Here is a 25043-nt window from a genome sequence, read left to right as displayed (position 1 = left end):
ATACAATCTTTGTAATTCAAATTCGCTGCATTTTTTGTGAAATTGAATTTCGTTAGTAATGATATACGATGGTTTTTTTGCGCCCGCCGCAAACTAAATGTGTAATTATGATAACAGTGCCTGTATCATAAACTATCCCGGTCGTATACCACTTCTGAAGATAACGCTTATAACAGATGATATATATTTAATTCACATGCACAAAATGCACAAAAGAACCAATTAAAGCGCCGTTAATATCCTGAACGAATTTTTTACTTTATATGAATGAATGCGGACATACGATCCGATATGACTGTTTTCGTGGGAATGTTTCTCGCGGAAACTAAGAGGCAGCGTGTAAAAAAAATGTCTGGCCTTTTGACCCGGGATGCTATCTCTAACATATACGTGATTTTTATTTACCACTAATCTCTAAATATTCAAAACAAAACTGATTACAAAGACGGCTGACAAATTCCCGAAATATTTTAATCTCAGAGTCACAATGATGATTCACTGAACAATAGATAAAAACAGTGGTACATGCAGCACTGGGTTATATACAACAAACTTAATGATCCGAGCACAAGTTAGCGAGACAAAGTTCAATATAATATAATTTAAAATACAATTTATATACGGAACATTGAGATAAAATATGTTACAAACGAGACCAGAGAGGAAGATTTTGATGCTGTTTTTATTTACCGTTCTTATCAAGGTAACAATTTACGTTACATTTAACCGCTGAAAATTGCGTTCGCTTTTTTTTCAATTTGAATTACGTTTGAATTGATTGAAGGCTGATTGAAAATAATGAGTTTCCATTACTTTTAAACTAGCCTTAATGATGAAGCAAATAGTTAAGGTTAACCGAAAATCAAATACGTACAGTTTGAACTAAATTTAACTTTTTGAGGGGAATATAAAAGTGATGCGATCGACGGATAGTTTATACATAAAACATCAAAGTTTTTAGAAGTAGAGATGGTATAATTTTATTTTCACTATACACGAAATCTGTATCTTACAATGACTCGCAAAAATTATCTAGCGACGTTTTTCTTTATCATTTCTTTTATTATGTTGCAGCCAGTGTACATGGATAAATCTCTAAAAGGTATGTAACGTTAATTTGTTCTTCATTTTGATAATACTATGAGCCGCGCCATGAGAAAACCAACATAATGGCTTAGCGACCAGCATGGATCCATACCAGCCTGCGCATCTGCGCAGTCTGGTCAGGCTCCATGCTGTTCGCTTTCAAAGCCTATTGTTATTAGAGAAACTGTTAGCGAACAGCAAGGATCCTGACCAGACTGCGCGGATGCGCAGGCTGGTCTGGATCCATGCTGGTCGCAAAGCCACTATGTTGGTTTTCCCATGGCACGGCTCCTATAAAGAATACTATTTATTTGTTAAAGTCGTCACTGGTAACCCATATGGGCGACTCTTCTAGAAGAAACTGTACGGCACAGAAAATGTAAGACACAGAAAACCCTCCTAACTCCTGTTGTTGTTTTTTAGCGCGCCACGTGTAAATCATCAGTGCACGGAACTTTTATCCGATGCAAGTTATATTTAGTTGTAGGAGCAGGGGATTTATTTTAAATTATTTTAACTGACTGTTAAGAAATCTCAGTATGAAGCCTTCAAATTAGTCAATTTATTATTGTTTTGTGAGAAGAATTTATCAACGACTTTTTTGCCGTTCGACTATATACGTATTCTCAACGTGCGATTTTGGCCGCGAATCTACAGAAGGCCGAACGATGCTGAAATAGCATACGAAGAATATGTTGTCGCACGGGAATACGGATCTACTTCCTTAATAGGGTCTAAATACATATCTAAAGTTATCACGAAGTTTTGCCTTTTCACAAGGTATTTAGTGAAGAAGAAAAAAAAACACAATCAAACTTGAAAGATGGTCGTTACTCACTGTGTTCATGTATATGTTTTATAATTTGTTGTTGTTAAAATGACCTTAGCTGTAGTGAACTTTTTTGAGTTCAGCATCATTTTTTACTACGCGTAGATATTTCAGTATCCCCTCACCGATATGCATGGGTATAGAATTCTTCGTGTGTGGAAGTCATGATCCAGAATACTTATGGAATGTCGGTACGTGGTTTTACTCAGGTGTCCGACCGTGATGATATAATGCCCACAGAGGAACCTCGTGTCTCTCTCCACTATCAAAAGCTGGAAAAGTCACCATATGACCTAGATAGTGTCGGAGTGACTCTTAACTGCGGCCCCATCCCCTTCCCTAAAAATCAATAATATTTAGACGTTCTTTTGTCAATAGGAACCTCTTGGTAAAAATCTGACCCATGGACCTTTCAGACTTTTTATACGAATTATTACCTAACTTATACAGAAACATGCTGTCAATACTACACGTTTTTATGAAAGTCATAAACTCGCAAATAATTATAAATGTACTGAGTCAAAGATTTTAAGTAATTATTCTTTGTCCAAAAAGACTGACATTTTTTGCAAACAAAGTTAAAAGGTTGATAGTTCTTTGGAATGATGTATAATAATCAATAATTTCATCAAATAACCGCGTTACGGAACAGAGCAAACAGTAGTTGCACTCTATTTATATTTGAACAAATGACTTTATCTTATTTTTGTATTCAGTCAGTGAAGTCATAGCTTTAATGCACTTTTATACTGTTACACTGTAGATTCAATGTTATCTATAGAATGAAATATAAACACGTAAAGTAAACATGACATATTTGTTAAATGCCGAAAGTTTTAAAATGTCATTAACAATCCTTTAATTCAGGAATTATAACTACACACCTCTGACGCTAATTCACTTTTATCATAACAAATGTTATGTAAATACAGGTTGCTTAAAACAACAAGCTCCCATAATATATTATAAGTCATTCAAGTACCTGCCTACACTCGTGCATCTGTCTTATGTAGAAAGGTATAAAATTTACATCGAGTAGACGGGCTTGGTTTGATCGAGTTTAATCACGAGAAGTAATGAAATGTGCAACGACCCTTACGCCACGTGCACCGGCTAACGAGGAATTCTATTATATTCTATAAAGTAAACTTCCTTTGGCTGAAGGTAGAATTTTGGTTTTGCTATTGCTGAAAACAGCATCTTGGCCCTTTAAATTATTATTGTAAATCTGTTTGAATATAGTGACTATGAAGACACTTTGATGGTTTTTGTATGAATGTAGGGAACTTTTCTCTTTGCTTTTTGCAGACTGGTCATGCAAGAATAAAGTTGCCGATATCGTTTTCCTGTTGGACACTTCAACAAGCATCTGGGAAGAAGATTTTGACAAGCAAATTGTTTTTGTTGAACATATTGTGAACCATCTTCCGATTGGAGAAAATCACGTCCGTGTCGCAGTGGCTACCTTTGGTTCAGATGTTGTCACTCATTTTCATCTGGACGATTTTTTTGACAAGAATAATTTATTAGACGCCATTGGCAGTATTCAACACCGCGAAGGTAGAACTGACACAGGAAGTGCCATTAAGCATGCGCGAACACTTATGTTCGCAGAAAAACATGGCGGCAGGAAAAACATTGAGAAAATAATTGTAGTAATAACCGATGGATTTTCAATAGATCCGTTCGATACGGCAAATGAAGCTTCGATATGCAGGAGTCTGGGTATGAAGCTTATTTCCGTGGGTGTTGGACATGGAACGGACGAGTTCGAACTCAAACATATTGCAAGCGAACATGAAGGAAAGAAGATGGTGTTTACCGTTGATGATTTTGTTTCGTTGAACACCATTGAAGATGTTATAACCAAAACAACATGCGATGGTAAGTTTTCTTGAATAAAACATGTTCACTAATAATGTAGTTGGAAAATCTTTGATAGGCTGGCTTTTGCTCAGGACCGTGGGGCGGATCAGACGGTACATGTAGATACCCGAGGGGTGATCCAGAATTTTGCTGACTTTTATCAATATAGCTTCAAAACGAAATGTCATATTCTAAAGTAATTTCATTTCTGCAAAATTAATGATATTAACGCCATCTGTAACTTTTCGACTCCATTTCCTATCCGTGAATAACAACTGTTTTGGTGAAATATGTAGATCTAATCATTAGTCCTCCACCTCTGATTAATCATGTGGGGAAGTTGGCAGTTACTTGCGGAGAACAGGTTTGTACTGGTTCAGAATCCAGGAATACTGGTTAGGTTAACTGCCCGCCGTTACATGACTGAAATACTGTTGAAAAACGGCGTTAAACCCAAAACAAACAAACAAACAAAGTACGTACGTAATATTTCATGATAGGTTTTAGCATTTGCATAATCTTCATTCTTTCCCATACATTTGATTCTAAAGACTTACTACATTTCATTCTTACCAAAGACATGATAGTTATTGTTAAACCTTTTGATTGAATCTTGAAATAGCATTAAAACTTATCCGGAGCCCCAGATACACATGCTCTACTTTAAACTTACAGTCATACAAACCAAGGGTGCGGTCATGGCAGACGAAGCTGTGATAGACAGACCAAACACAGCGCAAGTACGAAAATGTATGTATATATTTTTTTAATAAAAGTATTAAGTTCTTCTGAGATTTGCCGCCAATCAAATGGCCGATCCCGATCAAACGGCCCTAGCAAGAAAACCAACAACAAATTACATATATGTATATTTAACACGTCTCAAGTTGACGGTAGCTATCTTTTTTGGCTCACAATGTAAAATGTATATAAAGTTTAAAATGCAAATGAAATCGAATTGAATGTTTCTGTTTCATCCAGTTAAATCCATGAAACTACGTGGGAAAGCGCGCCTTTTCCGTATGGGAATTATACAAAGTTCACCGAAAGAACACCAATTACAACATTTGAATCTGAATTTGAGTCATTATTTCAACCTTTTAACATTTTCAAACAAAATGTCATGTCACGGAAGTAAAAATCTCTCGCCAACGCCAACATTTATTCACTGTCTATTACACTCGCTATTACTTATCACTTATCGACAAACATTTAATAGAGGTATATAATTAAATGGTCATTTCAGCAGTGGCTAGATCTGGGACTTTGTATTCGGCTCTCGTGGATAACATCCACTCGAGCCGAATAAAGCATCCCAGATCGAACTACTGTTATAATAACCCTATTGTATTGTATTGTATTGTTGTAAAAATAATAATTTTTAATTGTAATGCGATATTATACTTATCTAACTAATCTGTAAATCTCTTGCATGTATGGTTCGGATATTTTCTCATAACTCACCACTTCGCCGTCTCCTTCAGATTGTGCGGGGAAGCCAGCTGATGTTTATTTCGTTGTCGACTCTTCAAGCAGTATACGTCGTGTCGATTACAAGAAAATGCTGAATTTCATCACTGACGTCATAGACGTTTTCGACATTGGTCCTCAGTCCACACGCGTAGGCGTGGTCGCATTTAGTGACAGCGTACATGCTGTTATTGCACTTGATAATAACCTTAGACCAGATATGTTAAAACAACGGATAATGAATATAGAGCATTATGAAGGCGGAACTCATACCGGAAGTGCGCTAAGATACTTACGAGAACAAGGATTCAAACGAGGCTACGCACGTGAGAATGTTGCCCACGTGGTTATTCTTCTCACAGACGGAATGTCTACTGATACCAAACTAACGCTGGAAGAGTCCAAAATACTTAAACGGAGGGGCACATATCTATTTGTAATTGGGATTGGCGATCAGGTTGATACGAAAGAACTGCAAGAAATATCAAGTAACCCTCATCAAGATTTCGTTTTTCTGATGGAGGACTTCCACGTGCTGACAGCCATCAAGAATTTGCTTGCAGTCAAAACTTGTTTAGGTAAGAACGACAAATCTTAAGTACATAGCTACATTCTCAATTTATTTGTTATCTTCCATTTTGAACTTCTGCAATACAGATTGATCTAGATTCTGTGTCATAATACTTTAAAAGCTTGTTAATTTGTATTTAAGGTATAACTGCACACACTGCTCTAGCCGGTGGTCAAGATCAGTCGACGGAACTGCAAGCTGACTCAGGTATGTCGTTTTATTTCATGCTGACACCTGTTTTTTTTTCTATTTTCTTTTTTTTTTTGATACAATTGCTAGGTTAAAATGGACGGTGCGGAATGAGTTGCTTTTCCATACGTTTATATGGTATAAGATTCAAGTTTTTAATTGACTTTTTAGCCCACCATCATCAGATGGTGGGCTATTAAAATCACTCTGCGTCCGTGGTCCGTCCGTCCGTCATTCCGTCCGTCCGTCAGTCCGTCCGTCCGTCCGTCCGTTAACAATTTCTCGTTATCGCATCTCCTCAGAAACTACTGGGAGGATTTTGACCAAACTTTGTCAGAATGATGTATTGGTACCCTAGTTGTGTCCCCCTGAAAATCAGACTGGTTCAACAATTTATGAGTGAGTTATGGCCCTTTGTTTATTTCTATAATTTATATAGATTTATATAGGGAAAAACTTTGAAAACCTTCTTGTCCAAAACCACAGAGCCTAGGGCTTTGATATTTGGTATGAAGCATCATCTAGTGGTCCTCTACCAAGATGATTCAAATTATTTCTCTGGGGTCAAATATGGCCCCGCCCTGGGGGTCACATGGTTTATATAGACTTATATAGGGAAAAACTTTGAATAACCTCTTGTCCAAAACCACAGGGCCTAGGGCTTTGATATTTTGTATGTGACATCATCTAGTGGTCTTCAACTAAGATTATTCAAATTATACCCCTAGGGTCAAATATGGCCCCGCCCTGGGGGTCATATGGTTTACATAGTCTTATATAGGGAAAAACTTTGAAAATCTTCTTGTCCAAACCACAAAGCCTAGGGCTTTGATACTTGTAATGTAGCATCATCTAGTGGTTCTCTTCCAAGTTTGTTCAAATTATCCTCCTAGGGTTAAATATGGCCCCGCCCCGGGGGTCACATGGTTCATATAGACTTATATAGGGAAAAGCTTTTAAAATGTTCTTGTCAGTAACTACAACATTCAAACTTGGACCACATGTATATTTTTGAGTGGCAAGATGAACCTTGACATGAGTTGACCTTGATTTTGACCTAGTGACCTACTTTCACATTTCTGTAGCTACAGCCTTCAAATTTGGACCACATGCATAATTTTGTGCACCAGAAAAAACTTTGACCTTTATTTTGACCTAGTACCTACTTTCACATTTTTGAAGGTACAGGCATCAAATTTGGACCATATGCATAGTTTCGTGTTTCAAAATGAAATTTGACATTGATTTTGACCTAGTGACCTACTTTCACATTTCTCAAGCTACAGCCTTCAGATTTGGACTATGTGCATAGTTTTGTGAACCGAAAAAAACTTTGACCTTGACATTGACCTAGTGACCTACTTTCACATTTTTGAAGGTACAGCCTTCAAATTTGGACCACTTGCATAGTTTTGTGTACTGAAATGACCTTTGACCTTTACATTGACCTAGTGACCTACTTTCGCATTTTTAAGGTACAGGCTTCAAATTTGGACCACATGCATAGTTTTGTATTCCGAAATAAAATTTGACCTTGATTTTGACTTAGTGACCTACTTTTACATTTCTCAAGCTACAGCCTTCAAATTTGGACCTCATGCATAGTTTTGTGTACCGAAACAAACTTTGACCTTTACATGGACCTACTGACCTACTTTCACATTTTTGAAGGTACAGGCTTCAAATTTGGACCACATGCATAGTTTTGTATTCCGAAGTAAAATTTGACCTGGATTTTGACCTAGTGACCTACTTTTACATTTCTCAAACTACAGCCTTCAAATTTGGACCACTTGCATAGATTTGTGTTGTGTATGGAAATGAAATTTGACCTTGAGCTAGTCAATAAGTCTTGAAATTTGGAACACTCATAAATGGCACATTGGTGGGCGCCAAGATCACTCTGTGATCTCTTGTTTTAGAATTGAACACAACAAACAAATTATATCATAGTACTAATAATGTAGATATTTTTGAAAACGGTTCACTTAAACAAAGGAATAATAAAAGTTTGTCAAAACGTTCAACTTATACAATTATGTTCATATACATAATTATCATTGTAGATCATGTTGTCTGTTCGCCACAAAAAGATCCGGTCGACTTACTTTACGTGTATGACAGCCAGTTTGTTGGAAAGGATCATTCAAATGCCATCGAGAACTTTATTTTTGAAATGATTCTAGCTACTTCAGACAGTAACATAAACGCAGGGCTCGTGTCAGGCGCTTGTGAAAGACCGAAAAACGTTCCTTTATCAAAGTACAAGAACATGAAAGAAATCAAACATCTCCTTAAAAGGGCTCAAGCTGAGGGAGTGGCTGCTCTACTTAAACACGTGCGCGTTGAAGGATTCAGCAAACAAAACGGCGGACGCGAAGGAGCCGAGAAAAAAGTGGTATTATTTATTGACGGAGCTGTTGAGGACAAACATTTCAAAATGCGACTTGCAGTTAAAAGACTGATGTTTCGTTCTGGCGTAGACTTGTTTGTAGTGTCTATTGGAAAAGACGTCAGTGACGCTGTTTCCTCCTTACTTGACAACAGCGAAAATTTGATACAAACCATTTCAACAGAGACACTCGTGTCTGTAAAACAAAAACTCACGGAAAAGCTGTGCAGAAATAATATCATTTCATAGCTGACTTTTCATTCGTTGTTAAGTATTACGTTTTTAACCGAATGTGTGTCTATTAAAAGGGAAGTAGCAAGCATTATATTGGAGATGAGATTTGTTAAAATGCCTCAGATGTATTTATTTTATATTTATTATTACTTTTTCCGTCCTTTATTTATTGCATACATATAATATGTATTGTTAAAGCAACTTTTGTGTTGATGTGAATACTTGTTTGTATTATTGCCTTTTGTTATCTTGCCAAACAACAGCATTAAAGTTTAAACCTTGACATGACTGGCTTTCCATAACCAACATCGTATGCCATTAAAGAGTCGTACTAACACTGCTGAAAAATTATGTCCTGTGGTGTCTATAAACACGTGCCCTAATGCTGCTTTAGATTAACGCACTAGGGTTGATTTATAAATCATAATCGTGCACGAGGATTGCAGTACATTATTGATTTAAGGTGCTGGACCCGTAATGACGATTCCGTAATTTCCGGATAATTACGTACTCGGCATTATTCGGACGTAAATGTAGCTGAAGGCGTAAAAACCAGAGAATCCCATGACCCAAGCCGCCTACAGAGATGATACGTAATTGGTCGTTTATCTTTGTGGGTCTGAGGTCCTTTGAGTGCTAGAAATGTTTATGCATTAAGACTTTGCTTGATTTGTTCGTTTGTTTTGGGTTTGCCGTTTTTCAACAGTATTTCAGTTATGTAACAGCGGGCAGTTAACCTTACCAGTGTTTCTGGATTCTGTACCAGTACAAACCTGTTCTCCGCAAGTAACTGCCAACTTCCCCACATAAATCATAGTCAGCATGATTTTAGACACAATGTCTTTTATCAAATCGTCAAGGAGAACAAACGCCCCGCCTGGGGTTCGAGATCCTCCCAATTGAGCTAAATGGGCTTGATTACTGATTCCAGCCCCAAGACTACGTTTAAGTCCTGCTTAGACTGCTTTGAGTTCCTGCACTAAGCCAATTATAGGCTCATGTCCAAAACGTTTTGTAGTTTGCTGTGCTTAACGCTACTGTATACTTATGAACTAACACCTTCGAAGGCTCCAGTCCTAAGCTGGCTATGGCTTCATTTCATACGCTTATTGTAAGGTTATGCAGTAAGAATGTTGTTACAAGTACCTCAGAGACTGCTAATTTTTTCCGCACTGAGGGGACTGCATGTTTATATCGTATTTAAGCTTTCTGTGAGATAACCATGAAACAAGTTCCTGGCCTAAGATTGGTTAAATTCCTAATACTGTTCTAGGTTCATGTTATCAGTCCAAAGACCGTTGAGATTTCAGCCCCAATACTGCTGTTGGTTCCTGCTTTAAGACCCATAAGACTGCAGCGGTGTCATGTACTTAGACTACTGTAGGTTGCAATCCGAAACCAAGACTGATGTAGCCACAAGACTGCTGCGGATTCATGCACTAAGACTTGTAATGCGCAGCCCTAATCCAAGACAGATGTACCCACAAATACACCTGTACTGTAGGTTTCTGACTCGCAATAACGATTTCGGCATTCTCCGGTTGTTATGAAACACAGCTCGTGCTTTTGACAGTACTTTTCTATGTTCTAGGTTCTAACAATGGTACTGCCATTTTACCGGTACTTGAGCTCTAAGACTTATCTTGATTTCGAGCCCTAAGTCTTTTCAGACTAATGCCTTAAGATTGCTGAAGTTTTATTTTCTGAAATTATTGTATTGTTCGTTCTTTGGGGCATTCTAGGCTCGAGCTCAAACTGATGTACAACGTTTTCTGGGACTTTTGTACACTCGTGTACTTAGACCACTGATATGTTGAAATATATATATGACTGCCGGAGGTTATCGAGGACAACAGTGTTACCGAAAAGAACGGTGTTTGCTGACGACTATTGTGGGATTGTAACATATCATACCAAGCGGCTATCCCTAGAAACTGACTTGTATGTACATGTTCTAAATGTCCCACAATGTTAAATTTGAAGACTTCAACACACCGTTTCAACTTTGTAAATCCCTGTCACCAGGTACAATGCTAGTTTAGCTGACATAAACGAAATCATTCGTATCAGATTTTATTGCCCCGTTTTAGTTTTTTATTTTCTTTTAAACCGTTTTCAAAATAACACTTTACCCGTAGGAACTTTCAAACGAATTGCAATTTATAACTTTACGATGGAACGTTATTTGAACTTGATGACATTACATATCGATGTATCATGTAATATCTTCATGATACATGATATATGTTTACGCCCACTTTTTTCGACCCAGTGCTCGATTTCGAAATATCCAGTTTATAACCCAGTTTGAACAGCCTGACCCGATAAAATTGCTCACAAAGCGTTCTTAGCCGTGCCCCCGACCAGACGACACTTGAGTGCGATGATACCTAAGTAAACAAATAAATAACTACCAAAAATTAATTGAAATCAGGTAAATCGGCACTTCAAATGGTGCATAGTTACCGAAACCAAAATGACGTCTTATCTAGAAAAAATAATGCGACATACAAAAATTGAAAAGTGCGTAGTTTTGCACTTTCGAACGGTCTAGTATTCTGTTTTTGCTCTCCGCACTTGTCTTGTCTGGCGAACCTGATCTGATATATATATATTTCGGATATATTTCGGTGAGATTTTTTATAATTACTATTTTTGTCTGTTAGAGACTTTTCATCTATTTTAGGGGTAAAATAAAATTCTCTTAAAATTTGTTGAAAATTATATATTTTTTAAATAATTGCCTTTGAAATATACCTATTGGCATTTTAGCAGTTATCTCACTAAAGTACAGAAAAAAACCCCATAAAGTTTAGAAACGAGTAAACAATCTGAGACTCTACAGAATCCATATTCTACATGTATATGTCTGGTTTTAAGAATATGTGCTACTTATTTTTTTCTTTTTCTATTTGCTTTAGCAATTGTAAGTCTGCTGTAATACGCAAGAACGATATTTTAAAGCAGGCGAATTTATCAAGACTATAGTGTAAGTGTTTCCTTTGCAGTTGAGGGCTCGAGCACAACATGCAAGTGCTGCTGCAGACCATTGCCCTGGTTTTGTTGGCCAGCGTTCTTACCTCAGGTAGATTCTGTTAGACCTACTGTCTTTCCTTTCTCTATATGTTTCAATATCATTACATTTGTTTGATAACTGATAAAGGTTTTGGTTGAGGCGATAAACGTTTGGAGAGGAAAAAAACACTTGGACTGAACATAATTATTGAAACGTTTAACTAAAAGGGTTGTTTTGCTAACACATGTTTCAAACAGACAAACAGACATACACCTTAACCACTTGACGACGGAAACACTTAAAATGACATTGAAAGAAATGATATATTTTTTCACTTATTTCACTTTAATTACAAGTACATTACACTACGAAATAACATATTTACAATATTTTTTTGAACATCTCGTCTTGCTATTTTTTTCTATTTCAGTTTCAGGTCAGGACTGTCCGCCTGACGACCCAGTATGTCGGCAAATAGGACAGACAGTATGTGAACCGCCGTTGTCCGATAGTTTCGGCAAATCTCAGTGCGGGGTATACTGTGAATTTTGCTTCTATAACGAGACGACTGAACCCACTACCGGAATTACCGGGGCGTCTACTTTACCGACAATTCAGTCGACAGGTATACACTTTTAAATTTAAAAGATAAATTCTTAATCAAGTAAGTCACTCAAATAAATGATACTGAATATTAATTAAGCAAAAGTCAATTTTCGGACGCTTAGAAAAATTCAGTGAAACTATACCAGAAGTCCGGTTAGCAAATTTCTATTGACACCGTCTGCGGGTTCTTTGGCCGGACAAATAGCCGCTGTAAAATGATATTCACCTTCCTTTTCTTTTCATGTACATGATAGATACTTACCTTTACCGACATTTACATGATATACACGTATATTTACCGATTTAACTGTATTTGATTGAACTGTGTCATTTTTTTTAAGTTTCTACCGATGTATGTGGCGAGGACGACCCGATATGTCGGGAGATAGGTGACTCAATTTGCGGACCAGAGTATTTCGATTTCGCCAAACGAAAATGCGGCGTGTTTTGTGAGTTTTGTTTTGAAAATAATACATTCTCGAGTGAGGGAACTACTGCCTCTATGCCTTCGCCTAATGCGACTGTTACCAAGACACCACAGACGGCAGTGACGGAAATGACAACAACAAAATCAGCACCAACAGAGCCTTCCACAACATTAGCGACCGAAACACCAGAGAATGTGACAGCTTCAACAACAGTAGCGACTGAAACACCAGGAAATGTGACAGTTTCAACAACAATTGCGACTGAAACACCAGCAAAAGTAACAATGCCAACAACAATTGCGACCGAAACATCCCCCAGTGTGATGATTCTTACATCAAAAGCGACTGAAACACCACAAAACATGACTATTCAAACAACAAAAGCGACCGAATCACCGAAACCAACATCAAAATTGACCACGATATTATTGCCAAGGACAACAACAACGAGCCAGAAACCAACAACTCAAGGTACATAGATCCATTATTGTATATCATCAGCTTATGAAATTATACTTTGATTCAAACAGATTCTTAATATGGACTGTAAATTAATTTACAACTTACTGGTATTTAGTTTACTTAATGCTGTGTTTAAACATTTAAAATTTGCTAGGATTACACGCTTCGCCCCTCTCCCCTAGTAAACCCAATAATTGGTATCTTGTGACAAGGAACGGCCTAGAATTCTAAGTCTTGAACAACGCGTTGGGATGTCAAGACTACATCAAATACGCTCTGCTTCTTAGCTAATTTAGACAGATTCGAGCCGAACTCCCAGTTTCTTTATAATCCCTATTCATTATTATCATATTTCGTTATTTACCTGGTTTATCATTACCTTGTTCCATTATTATCTTGATTCATTTTGTAGTCCTGTTTCATTAATAACCTGATTCGTTATCATCCTGTTTCATTAGTATCCCGTTTCGTTATTATCCCGTTTTATTATTACCCCATTACTATCCTGTTTCATTATTATCCGGACTAGTTATTATCCTTTTTCGTTATTATCTTGTTTCATTTATACATTAATATCCTGTTTGTTATTATCCTGTTTCAATATTATCCTGATTACAGTCAAACCTGTGTTAAAGACAACCTCTGAACAGAGACCACCTGACTCTAAAGACCACATGTTTTGTTTCCCATTTTAACATTTACAGTGTATTTTAACCTGTGAATAAAGACCACCTCCAGTAAAGACCACGTTTTGGCTCTCCTAAGGGCGGTCTTTATAGACAGGTTTGACTTATTATCCTGTTTCGTTATAATTATATTGCGCCGTGTATGTTTGAAAAAAAAAAGAATTATCAATTACCTTTTCCTTATTTCCAGGACACTGGATATTTCAAGACTGCAACAATACTGCGGAAGTTGTGTTTGTTTTGGATTCCTCAAGCAGCGTGGGTGAAGAAAACTTTAAGAAAATGCTTGAATTTACTCAGAATATTACACAAAGTTTGGAGGCTGAATACGAACGGCTAAACCTCACAGTGATAACTTTTAACAATGAAGCTAAGGTAAGCCAAACGACGATACGACATCTGGGCATAATGAGGCGGGGGTGGGGGTGGGGTCTGTCGGGTGTAAATTTTGTGCATACCGATGTAGCAGTTACCGCTGTAGAAATGTTTTAAAACTCGCTTTCCATTTATTTATTATAATTATACATGATTTGCATCGAACAGAATTAAGAAATTCAAGTACGTAGTTACAAACTGGCAGTGGCTTATACAAGGCCAAGACAATGTGTTTAATGTCTTAATGTAGTGATATGCACAGTACTTCATATTTAGTTAAGACCAAACTTTATTTTTACAGTGTAAGGTAAGTTAATTATCTATGGTTTTTCAAACTATCATGCGACGAGACTGACTGAAGTTTACTGTTAGCAGATGAAGTTGTGAAAAGGCACTAATATTCAGGAAGGACCTAAATTGTCCACTTGTCATCTTGTAGTAGGCCCTATAGCTGTAATATACCTTATTTTAAGAATGATTTTCTTGAAGTTTATGTCGGGGGAAAAGTAGGTCTCCAAGTTTTGAATTTCATAGTGAAGAAGTACTCCTCTCCAAAGTACATGACAAAAAGTTGTTTTTTTCTCCTTTTAAAAGTTGTATGCATTGTTTAACGCACTGAATAGCAACACCAGCATGTATATGTTTTTAAAAACTAGGTGTATGTACTAACATGGTTTAATATTGGTGACAAATACTCTTGTCACTGAAACAGTCCTGATAGCTTGTTCTTTTATCAGTGTTACATGCTGGAAACAGTTATACATTGGCGTATTTTTCAGGTTGCTTTACGTCTGAATGAGTCTGTGGGTGTTGCAACAGCCGTTACCTCGGAAGGAAATATCCCCTATTCACATGGTGGAACCCAGACCCATAAAGCCATTGAGCTTATGTTTAAATCATTTAGCCACAACGTCAACAATCCGAAGATTTCTGTTGTTATTACGGATGGTGCGTCATTCGAACCAGACCTAACACGCAAAGCAGCAAAATACGCAAAGGACAACGGGGTGGCCATTTTTGTTATTGGCGTCGGTGATGATGTCAATACTCACGAGACAAAAGACATCAGTAGTGACCCGGATGCAAGGTTTCTCTTTCAGCTTAACAATTTCGCTGCTCTTTCATCAATTGCTGCACTGTTACATTCCAGAAACTGTCCAGGTATGAATTTTATGCAATATATTGATAAAACAACCGGAGTATCATACATTACTTAGCCGGAATTCAAGATATATATATACAGATCTAGTTCGGCATAGATATTGGCTAAGTCTGCAGTGCTAAATAAAAAAATGTTTTACCTGACAAGTTTTTAAATGTTGACCATTCGCCCTCTATCAACACATTTTAAAACTATGAAGTTACTCGTTACAGTGACAACCAGGCAGCCCATAGTTACCACGGAGAAAAGTACACCATCTAAACCAGCCACAACTACAACAATGGAACCAGTCAGCGAAACTACTAAAACAGTGACGGAAATGCCAGTTACAGAGCAGACGATTACAGAAGCTCCCCAGACAGTGCAGACTGTTACTGAAGCACCGCTAACTGTAACAGCTGGTTTTACCAAAGAAACTGGGTCACCTCCACAGCCAGTTTCTGGCCAAACACCATCACTTAAGCCGGTGGTGGGAGGCAATTCCGCAACACCTTCTGCAATGCCGCCATTCCAGACACCAGCCCTTGTATCCCCAGGTACTCAGACTCCAATTGTCGTCCCTGTAGAAACTGGACCGACACCAGGCAGTGTGAGTGGACAGACACCTATTGTCGTCCCAGTTGAAACTGGACCGACACCTGGTAGTGTAAGTGGGCAGACACCAATTATCGTACCAGTAGAAACTGGACCGACACCAGGTACTGTGAGTGGACAGACACCTATTGTTGTCCCTGTAGAAACTGGAGCGACACCTGTTAGAGTAAGTGGGCAGACACCTATTGTCGTACCTGTAGAAACTGGACCGACACCAGGCAGTGTTAGTGGACAGACACCTATTGTTGTCCCGGTAGAAACTGGAGCGACACCTGGTAGTGTAAGTGGACAGACACCAATTGTCGTCCCAGTGGAAACTGTAACAACAAAGAAACCAGTTACCATCTCATCTATTATTGTTCCATTAAACACAGACCATACGAATACCCCTATTACAGTGACGGAAGCTCCAGCTACTGAGACGCCAATTACTGTCACAGAACATCCTACAGCAACAACGGAGAAACAAACGACTCTCAAACCTCAAACTACAACAATCACGGAGGAACCAAACACACCCCAACCTACAGCAACCACGGAGGAACCAAAGACACCCCAACCCCAACCTACAACAACCACGGAGAAACAAACGACTCCCCAGCCACAACCTATATCAACAACGGAGGAGCCAAATACTCCTCAAACAGCTACAGAAAAACAATCGACTCCCAAACCACAACCTATATCAACAACGGAGGAACAAACGACTCCCCAACCACAACCTATATCAACAACGGAGGAACCAAAGACACCCCAGTCCCAACCTACAACAACAACGGAGTTACCAAAGACTCCTCAGCCTCAGCCTACAACAACCACGGAGGAACCAAAGACTCCTAAGCCTCAGTATACAACAACTACGGAAAAACAAACGACTCCCAAACCACAATCTATAACAACAACGGAGGAACCAAAGACTCCACAACCTCAAGCAACAACAACCACGGAGAAACAAACGACTCCCCAACCACAACCTATATCAACAACGGAGGAACCAAAGACACCCCAACCTCAACCTACAACAACCACGGAAAAACAAACGACTCCCCAGCCACAACCTATATCAACAACGGAGGAACCAAAGACACCTCAACCCCAACCTACAACAACCACGGAGGAACCAAAGACTCCCAAGCCTCAGTTTACAACAACTACGGAAAAACAAACGACTCCCAAACCACAACCTATAACAACAACGGAGGAACCAAAGACTCCCCAACCTCAAGCAACAACAACCACGGAGAAACAAACGACTCCCCAACCACAACCTATATCAACAACGGAGGAACCAAAGACACCCCAACCTCAACCTACAACAACCACGGAAAAACAAACGACTCCCCAACCACAACCTATATCAACAACGGAGTTACCAAAGACACCCCAGTCCCAACCTACAACAACCACGGAAAAACAAACGACTCCCCAACCACAACCTATATCAACAACGGAGGAACCAAAGACACCTGAACCTCAGCCTACAACAACCACGGAGAAACAAACGACACCCAGACCACAACCTATAACAACAACAGAGGAACCAAAGACTCCCCAACCTCAAGCAACAACAACCACGGAGAAACAAACGACTCCCAGACCACAACCTATATCAACAACGGAGGAACCAAAAACACCCCAGCCTCAGCCTACATCAACTACGGAAAAACAAACGACTCCCGAACCACAACCTATATCAACAACGGAGGAACCAAAAACACCCCAGCCTCAGCCTACAACAACCACGGAGAAACAAACGACTTCCAAACCACAACCTATAACAACAACGGAGGAACCAAAGACGCCTCAACCTCAAGCAACAACAACCACGGAGAAGCAAACGACTCCTCAACCACAACCTATATCAACAACGGAGGTTCCAAAGACGCCGCAACCTCAAGCAACAACAACCACGGAGAAGCAAACGACTCCTCAACCACAACTTGTATCTTCTACAGAGAAACAATTGACTCCAGAGCCCCAGACTACACCAAGTACTGAAAATCAAACAACTTTCCGGCCGCAGACATTATCAACAACCGTGGCACCAGTCACTTCTACAGAACAATTATCGACTACCACCGCATGTATGTAACTATTTTGACCTAGTTCTCAAAAATACTTCTTTACTTTCATTTTTAACGTACTCATTCAGTTTGCATAATGACATATTCAGTAACATCTGATATAAACCGTATACCTGCCACTAAGAAACAGCAAACCTGAGAACCAAGTGTGGAAAAATTGAATCTAATTGTAACTTTTTCTTTGAATGCACACTCAACAATGAACGATTTTCTAAATAATCTGCGGAATTTTTATATTGACTTCAATACTGTTCTTTTTTGGTAACCCAAACCTTTCTGACCAAGATAACATGACAATATTCTTCTACGTACAGTCCCTCATATCGGACAGCAAGAGATTCCTGTAAGTTAAATGAGGCAGACTTCAACACTTCTATATAGTAAAGACTATCACGCAATAGATATCATTACCTAATAATTACTTTCAACACCTCTAACTTCTTGTATTAACCCTTTTTCGTCCTTATTTTTCTTTAACAATAAGTACTGAATTGATGTGCGCATTTGTTTTCAGATAACATTATTTTTTCTAGTCCCATTTTAGCTTTAAACTTGTAGTATGTCTACAAGTTAATTGTCCGCGAAGGAGAAGAATTCTATAAGACTTGTCTTCCATTCTTATCCTTTCCTGAGTTACTATATGACTATGTATCAATGTAAATGTTGACTATTTGGGAATAAATTTATTTAAACTAAACCTGAGAAGCGGAACTTCGTGAAACAACCTAATGCTGCTTTAAACGTGTATATAGTCTCGACGCCTCACTCCTTCGGAAAACATTTTTGTTGTCGTTTACAGAGCAACTTTGCAAAAATCGCGTGTTAAAAAGTTTTAATCTAAACTTTATGTGAAATGTCTAGACTGTCACTTAATTAAACAATTTGAGAGGACTATTTTCTAGAAATCAAAATTGCTGTTGAGTCGCTTTAAAAAGAGGCACTGCAAGCTTTTCTTTTCTTTTTGTTATTTAAAGCATGCATAGCGAAGGTAGCGGATGTTGTGTTTGTTGTGGACTCCTCGGGAAGTATCGGTAGCGAAAACTTCCAGAAGATCAGAGAGTTTATCAAAGACGTCATAATGACGTTTGACGTCGAACCAAGTCACACGCGAGTGGCGCTGATAGAATACAGTACTTTGGCACATATTGAGTTTAAACTGCACGAAAAGGTCAACCAAACTGACCTTTTGAAAGCTATTGACAACGTCGCCTATTCTGGGGGAGGAACGGCAACTTCTGATGCTCTGGAGCTGATGAGAACTGAAGGATTTGATAGGTATTTACTATTTACGTATTCATAAATTGGATATGAATAGAAGTATTCCGACTTTTTTAAATTGTTTTAATGTTGCCTTTGTCGTTTGGTATAAACTTTAAAAAGTATGTTCTTGTAGATTTAGTTCACTATCACAACAGTTGTTAGTGTCTTGTTGCAACCGTGAAAGGTTTCCAATACATTGGCTCAATGTTTTACTATTTTACATCCTTTGGCATCATATCGTATATTCATATAATTCCGCATAGTCATGTGCTGGGATGGGGTGGGGTGGAGGGGATGGGGAGGGCGTGAGAGGTGTGTACGAAAGGATCTTCTTACAGTTAGAATCTCTGTTTATAACAAATCATACGTTTCAAAATAGCACGGTTTTGAATTATAAGTCTCATTTCAAATAAGAAGCGATTTAGTATATTTATAATCGCATTGTTTAAGGGAGCGCCCAGATGCCCCTGACATAGCGGTGGTGATAACGGACGGACTGTCGAAGTATCCCCAGATCACACGCACGCAGGCAAACCTCGCGAAATCTGAAGGCATAACCATGTTTTCTATTGGTATTGGCAATCTAACGGACAAGTCTGAACTTCTCGCTATAGCCAGTGACAAAAGGTTCTCGTTTGAGGTGGGAGACTATGAAAAACTGCTGACGCTAGATAGTGTCGTGGCACATATGGCCTGCGGAGGTTCGTTACACCTATTCATATTTCTACCTAACTATAAGGTCTGTGTACGACTGGGTTTGAGACCTTGCATCCCAACCTTAGTCAAACACTAAAAAACCTTGTTTTTAACAGATTGTCACTCATATTAAGAAATCACATAAACGCGCAATGTTCCGAAAACTTCTCTTTATGTTCCTACTACTGTACTCAATTTTTCTATCAACTGGTTTAATGTTAGCGCTGGTGTAAATTAGTAGAACTACTTACTAAACCGTTGATAATTACTTAATCATAAAACTCGATGATAGACATGAAGTTTATGAATACCACTGATAACAAAGTACTCCGTTTATTTTCCAGTTGTGCTACCGGAACAGCACTATACACGAATTTCAACGATCCCAACGACCACACCGTCGGGTTGTGTAGATCTGAGCCCCGACTGCACCTCCTACCCACGTGACTCATGTACGGACTTTGAGCCGTACGCCAGGAAAAACTGTGCAAGAACATGCGGATATTGTCCAGGTTTGTTTTAAAGAATATAATAGGGTTATTATAACAGTAGCTCGATCGCGCTGTTATTAATCATATCAAGTAAGTAAAAATTTAACAGGCATTTTAGCCATGTTAGCAGTGACTGTCTTTTTTGTTCGTGTTTGTTGTGTTTTAGGAATCATGATTTTGTTTAAGTTTCTGAGAATATTTTGTTTATCTTACCAATTTTTTGCCGAGCTGACATTTTGAGAACTAAATACTCTTCTTGCGACGTTCACATATGAGCCGCGCAATGAAAAAACATTCCGCGCAGTTTGGTCAGGATCCATGCTGTTATCTTTCAAAGCCTATTGCAATTAGAGAAACCGTTAATAGCTCGATTTGGGCATTGTATTCAGCTCGAGTGGATTTTGCCAGATCGGGTCTCACGAGGTGCTCATGCGCCGAGTTCGATCCGTCCTTGCTAAATCCACGAGAGCCGAAAAATCTACAAAATCCCAGATCTAGATACTAATGACCCTTTTATTATATTCCTCCACGTTTTTATTTGTTTATTTGTAATCGAACGAAATCTTAAATGTTTGTTGATGTTAAAATGAAATGAGTGATGTTTTTGTGTGCGTTAGTTATATAACTGTGTCTGTTCATGCATATAAATGAAAGTAGTCCGGCAACATACAATAAGGTACAATACGGGATTTTGAAAGGTACAATACGGGATTTTTTTCAGCGTGTTCGCATTTCCTTGTGAAATGCAAGCTGTATTTTTAATAGAATTTATATAGGTACAAATATCAATATCATTCAACAATACACAGAAGTAACGTTTTTATTCATTCTTAACTGAAGTATATTAACTCAAAATGTTGTTTTCTAAATTTTGATAGATTTGAAAAAAAAGTTTATGTTCATATTTTTAAGCCTAAATGTGTTTAATCGCAAACATATTGAATTAGCGACAGTGTAACTGTTTATAAGGGATTCACTCATTTATACGAATAGTCATTAAACTGTGTAAAAAGCATTAACCAAAAACAAAAAAGAGGAAAAGTAAATGTTGCATGACATAGAAAATTGATGCATATGTGCCCTGTTATCTTCAGGTACCTAAAACTGCTCGAAATACATGAATATATTCATGTTATCCCGAAGTACTTAAATCCGTCCTAATCATCCTTGAGTTATGTGCCCCTGCTATCTGCAACTATCTAAAACTACCTGAATATGTGCCATGTCATCGTAAAACCGCTCGAAAATAGGTATAAACGCCATGAAATCTTGAATACTTAAACTGTCCAAATGCATAAAATATGTGTCCTGTTGCATTCAAGTACCTTAAATTAACTGCCCGAATACATGAATTATCTCAAGGTGTTATCTCAAGGAATTTAGAACTGAATAGTTTCAATGATTTTTTTTCGGTTGTGATTTTAACAACTTAGAAATTTAGTTTGCTGCAATATCAAAATGAAATGTAATTAGAAAATTCTTGTTTTAAGTGGTCATTCATCTTTTATCAGGATTTCCCCTGGTTGAACCACCATGTAAGGATGAACTCGACAACTGTGAACAATATGGAACGTATATGTGTTATGATGAAGCGCAGTATGACTGGGTAGATTCCAACTGTCGAAAGTACTGCGGGTTTTGTGGTAAGTATTTTTTACGTTAATGACTCCGTTGCTTAGCAACATTATGAATAATATCTATGCAATATAATTTTATACTCATTACTGTGTTATGTGGATAGAATGAAGGACAGATGTAAGAACCAACAGGATCAGTAGCTGTAAAGATGATGTACCGATATAGTTTTGTTAGCAGTCTTTAATACATATATGTTAACTTTAAATAGTCCACTTTAGTCGTTTGTTTGTTATTATTCCAAAAGATAAACAAATATCAACATCGCTGTTAGTGCACGAAATTAATACACTTATCTAGCTTAATTTTAAATCGATAATTTACTTGCCAAGATTTATCTTCAATATAACATAATGAGCGCTGGTAAAACGATTTGCACACTTAAGTGAGACTGGGTGTGTGACCATATGTTCTATATACGCAATTGTCTCCCCTTACAGAAACTTTGTTGGGTACGTGGAGGGGATGGGATGGTGGAGGTTATCGCTTAAGCGAGGTCCAATTCATTTTATATGTCTATTATGTTTATTTCGCACCACATATTGTACAATATTGATTTTTTGACTATTCTTTTATTTGTGTTGACCTGTTGTATCCAAATGCACATGATATGCTTTGGATTGAAATAAAACTGAAAACAGAAGCAAGTGTCATTTCATTTACCATTTTTTATATTTCAGGTAACAAGACAGTGTTGTTTGTCAACACAACTCCATCACCTACGGAAGCGATTTCTACAGGTTAGTATAAAACAAACCAGTCTTTAATCATGACTTTAAGTTAATTTTGTAGTCTTGTTTAAGCAATATTTTAGGTGATGAGTATTTTTAGATGTTTGTGAACCCCTTGCAAATTCACTGATTGTCATCGAAAAGTCGTGTCATTTAATGAATTGATCTGTGTTATGTAAAACTGCTGTATTTTTGTTACTTCTGTAAAATATCGTAGACCAATAATTTTTCTTAACCAGTCGAATGAGGAAATTTCACAAAACGTACATGTTTTAATATTTTCAGTATCTACATGCCAGGATAAGTTTGAGAGTTGCTCCAGCTACAATGCTGACCTATGTACAAACCCCACATACGATGCCTGGGCAAGGTCAAACTGTCCAAAATACTGTGGTTTCTGTTTTAATTATAACTACGTTACGAGCGCTGTCGTTAATCATATCAAGTAAGTATAAATTTAACAGGGCCTTTAGCAGTGACTTTGTCTTTTTTTTTGGTCATGTTTGTTGTGTTTTAGGAAAACTGATTTTGTTTAAGTTTCTGATAATATTTTGTTTATCTTACAAATTTGTTGATGACCTGACATTTTGAGAACTAAATACACTTCTTGCGACATTCACATATGAGTCGCGCCATGAGAAAACCAACACAGTGCCTTTGCGACCAGCATGGATCCAGACCAGCCTGCGCATCCGCGCAGTCTGGTCAGGATCTGTGCTGGTCGCTTTCAAAGCTTATTGCAATTAGAGAAACCGTTAACGAACAGCATAGATCCTGACCAGACTGCGCGGATGCGCAGGCTGGTCTGGATTCATGCTGGTCGCAAACGCACTATGTTGGTTTTCTCATGGCGTGGCTCATATATTTTGGACCAGGAGATAAGAGTTGTCATGTCGTATGTTAGGATCAATTAAAAAATCATCTTCCTCTCTGTTCTTTGTTAAGGGGCTCGAGTCCTGCTCTGGTTGTGAGGAATGCATGTAGGTGCTTGCTTATCATACATGTAGACTTTAAGAAGGGTGATAATCAATATTTCATTGTTTTATTTTTCAGGTGCCCTTCCTGGAATCTTCCCGAGCAATGTACACTGGAGTATAAAGACGGACAATGCTGTCCGTTCCCGAAATGTACCGACGGTCTCCGACTGACTATAAAACGCCAATTATGATAGATAATTTACTTAACATAACAAAAGCTTATCACTTCATATAATACAATTTCATAGAATGCATGTTGTTATTTTGTAAACTTTAAGACATATATATGGGAGTGTTTTAGATAATCAGTACATATACTGCACCAGACTTTGCAATAAAAACAAGTTCAAATTGACATATTTTGAGAAATCAATGTATTGTTTCTCTATTGATGTACTTGAATGTTTGTCAGTTAGCATTATGTTGTTAAAAGCGAGTGGGAACGGGGTAGGTTTTATTCACTCAGACACATGTTTCTAAGACATGTACATATATTTGATAGATATATGGTAAGTGGGGATAGTGGGGTGGGGGGACGAATCTGGCGGAGATGGTCAGTACAATGACCTTATCATGTTATTCAGAATTTACGCTGAAATATTGGCATTATTGCGTAAGAACAGAATTATACCTATATAATTATTGACATTATCGGTGACTTTCTTCTTTCTACGGACACATCTTGACAATACATGTTTTACAAAAACACATTTGTGTATATAGAAACCAATTATTTTGACATAAGTAAAATTACTGAAAATGTAATAAATGTATTTTATTGTTTAGTTAAGTGTTTTCATTATAATCATATGGAATAAAAGCATGTGGTATTTATTGATTGTTGTGTTTTGATAAAACACCCATTGTCACTTAACATGACATTTTGAGATTTAAGGTGAGCTGAATGCAAACTACGTTTTAGTACTTTTCAACATAGTCAACTCGAATATCGATATAAGACATGTTAGAGCATTTCCTGTGCAAGAGATTTGATATGAATGCACACCACTGCCAACTAATACGATAAATTAAACTGAGTACTTGTTCCGTAAAAACCAGTGTAGATAAGCATTGGAGTATATATTGTTGCATAGAATTGAATACACCAATAATGAAATACTTTTATAATTTTTTTAAAACTAGCTAGACTCAATCTTAATTCCAGTCGTTTCTAAGTATACAGCTAATAATGCAGTTTTCGCC

At 37.7% G+C, this 25043-nt stretch overlaps 2 protein-coding genes across 2 annotated transcripts; both read left to right on the top strand.

The window, feature by feature from the left end:
• Positions 1-558: 558 nt before the first annotated feature.
• LOC123522888 (collagen alpha-6(VI) chain-like) lies at positions 559-8920 on the top strand. The gene is made up of 7 exons (XM_045300382.2): positions 559-703; positions 1075-1102; positions 3224-3799; positions 4457-4531; positions 5266-5829; positions 5964-6029; positions 8078-8920. Exons 1-7 carry the CDS (start codon positions 641-643, stop codon positions 8650-8652), a joined length of 1947 nt encoding a protein of 648 aa, XP_045156317.2. The 5' UTR covers positions 559-640; the 3' UTR covers positions 8653-8920.
• A 2189-nt stretch (positions 8921-11109) lies between these two features.
• Positions 11110-24674, top strand: LOC123522886 (mucin-2-like). The gene is made up of 14 exons (XM_053549521.1): positions 11110-11267; positions 11646-11722; positions 12084-12278; positions 12601-13158; positions 14026-14210; positions 14990-15371; positions 15585-18050; positions 19025-19325; positions 19761-20011; positions 20351-20518; positions 22009-22140; positions 22813-22872; positions 23149-23308; positions 23917-24674. Exons 2-14 carry the CDS (start codon positions 11665-11667, stop codon positions 24029-24031), a joined length of 5031 nt encoding a protein of 1676 aa, XP_053405496.1. The 5' UTR covers positions 11110-11267; positions 11646-11664; the 3' UTR covers positions 24032-24674.
• Positions 24675-25043: the final 369 nt, after the last annotated feature.

This window comes from Mercenaria mercenaria, chromosome 8 (assembly GCF_021730395.1).
Source record: "Mercenaria mercenaria strain notata chromosome 8, MADL_Memer_1, whole genome shotgun sequence".
NCBI classification, from domain to species: domain Eukaryota; kingdom Metazoa; phylum Mollusca; class Bivalvia; order Venerida; family Veneridae; genus Mercenaria; species Mercenaria mercenaria.
Note: the sequence above shows the minus strand (reverse complement) of the source record. Positions and strands in the feature narration are given on the sequence as shown.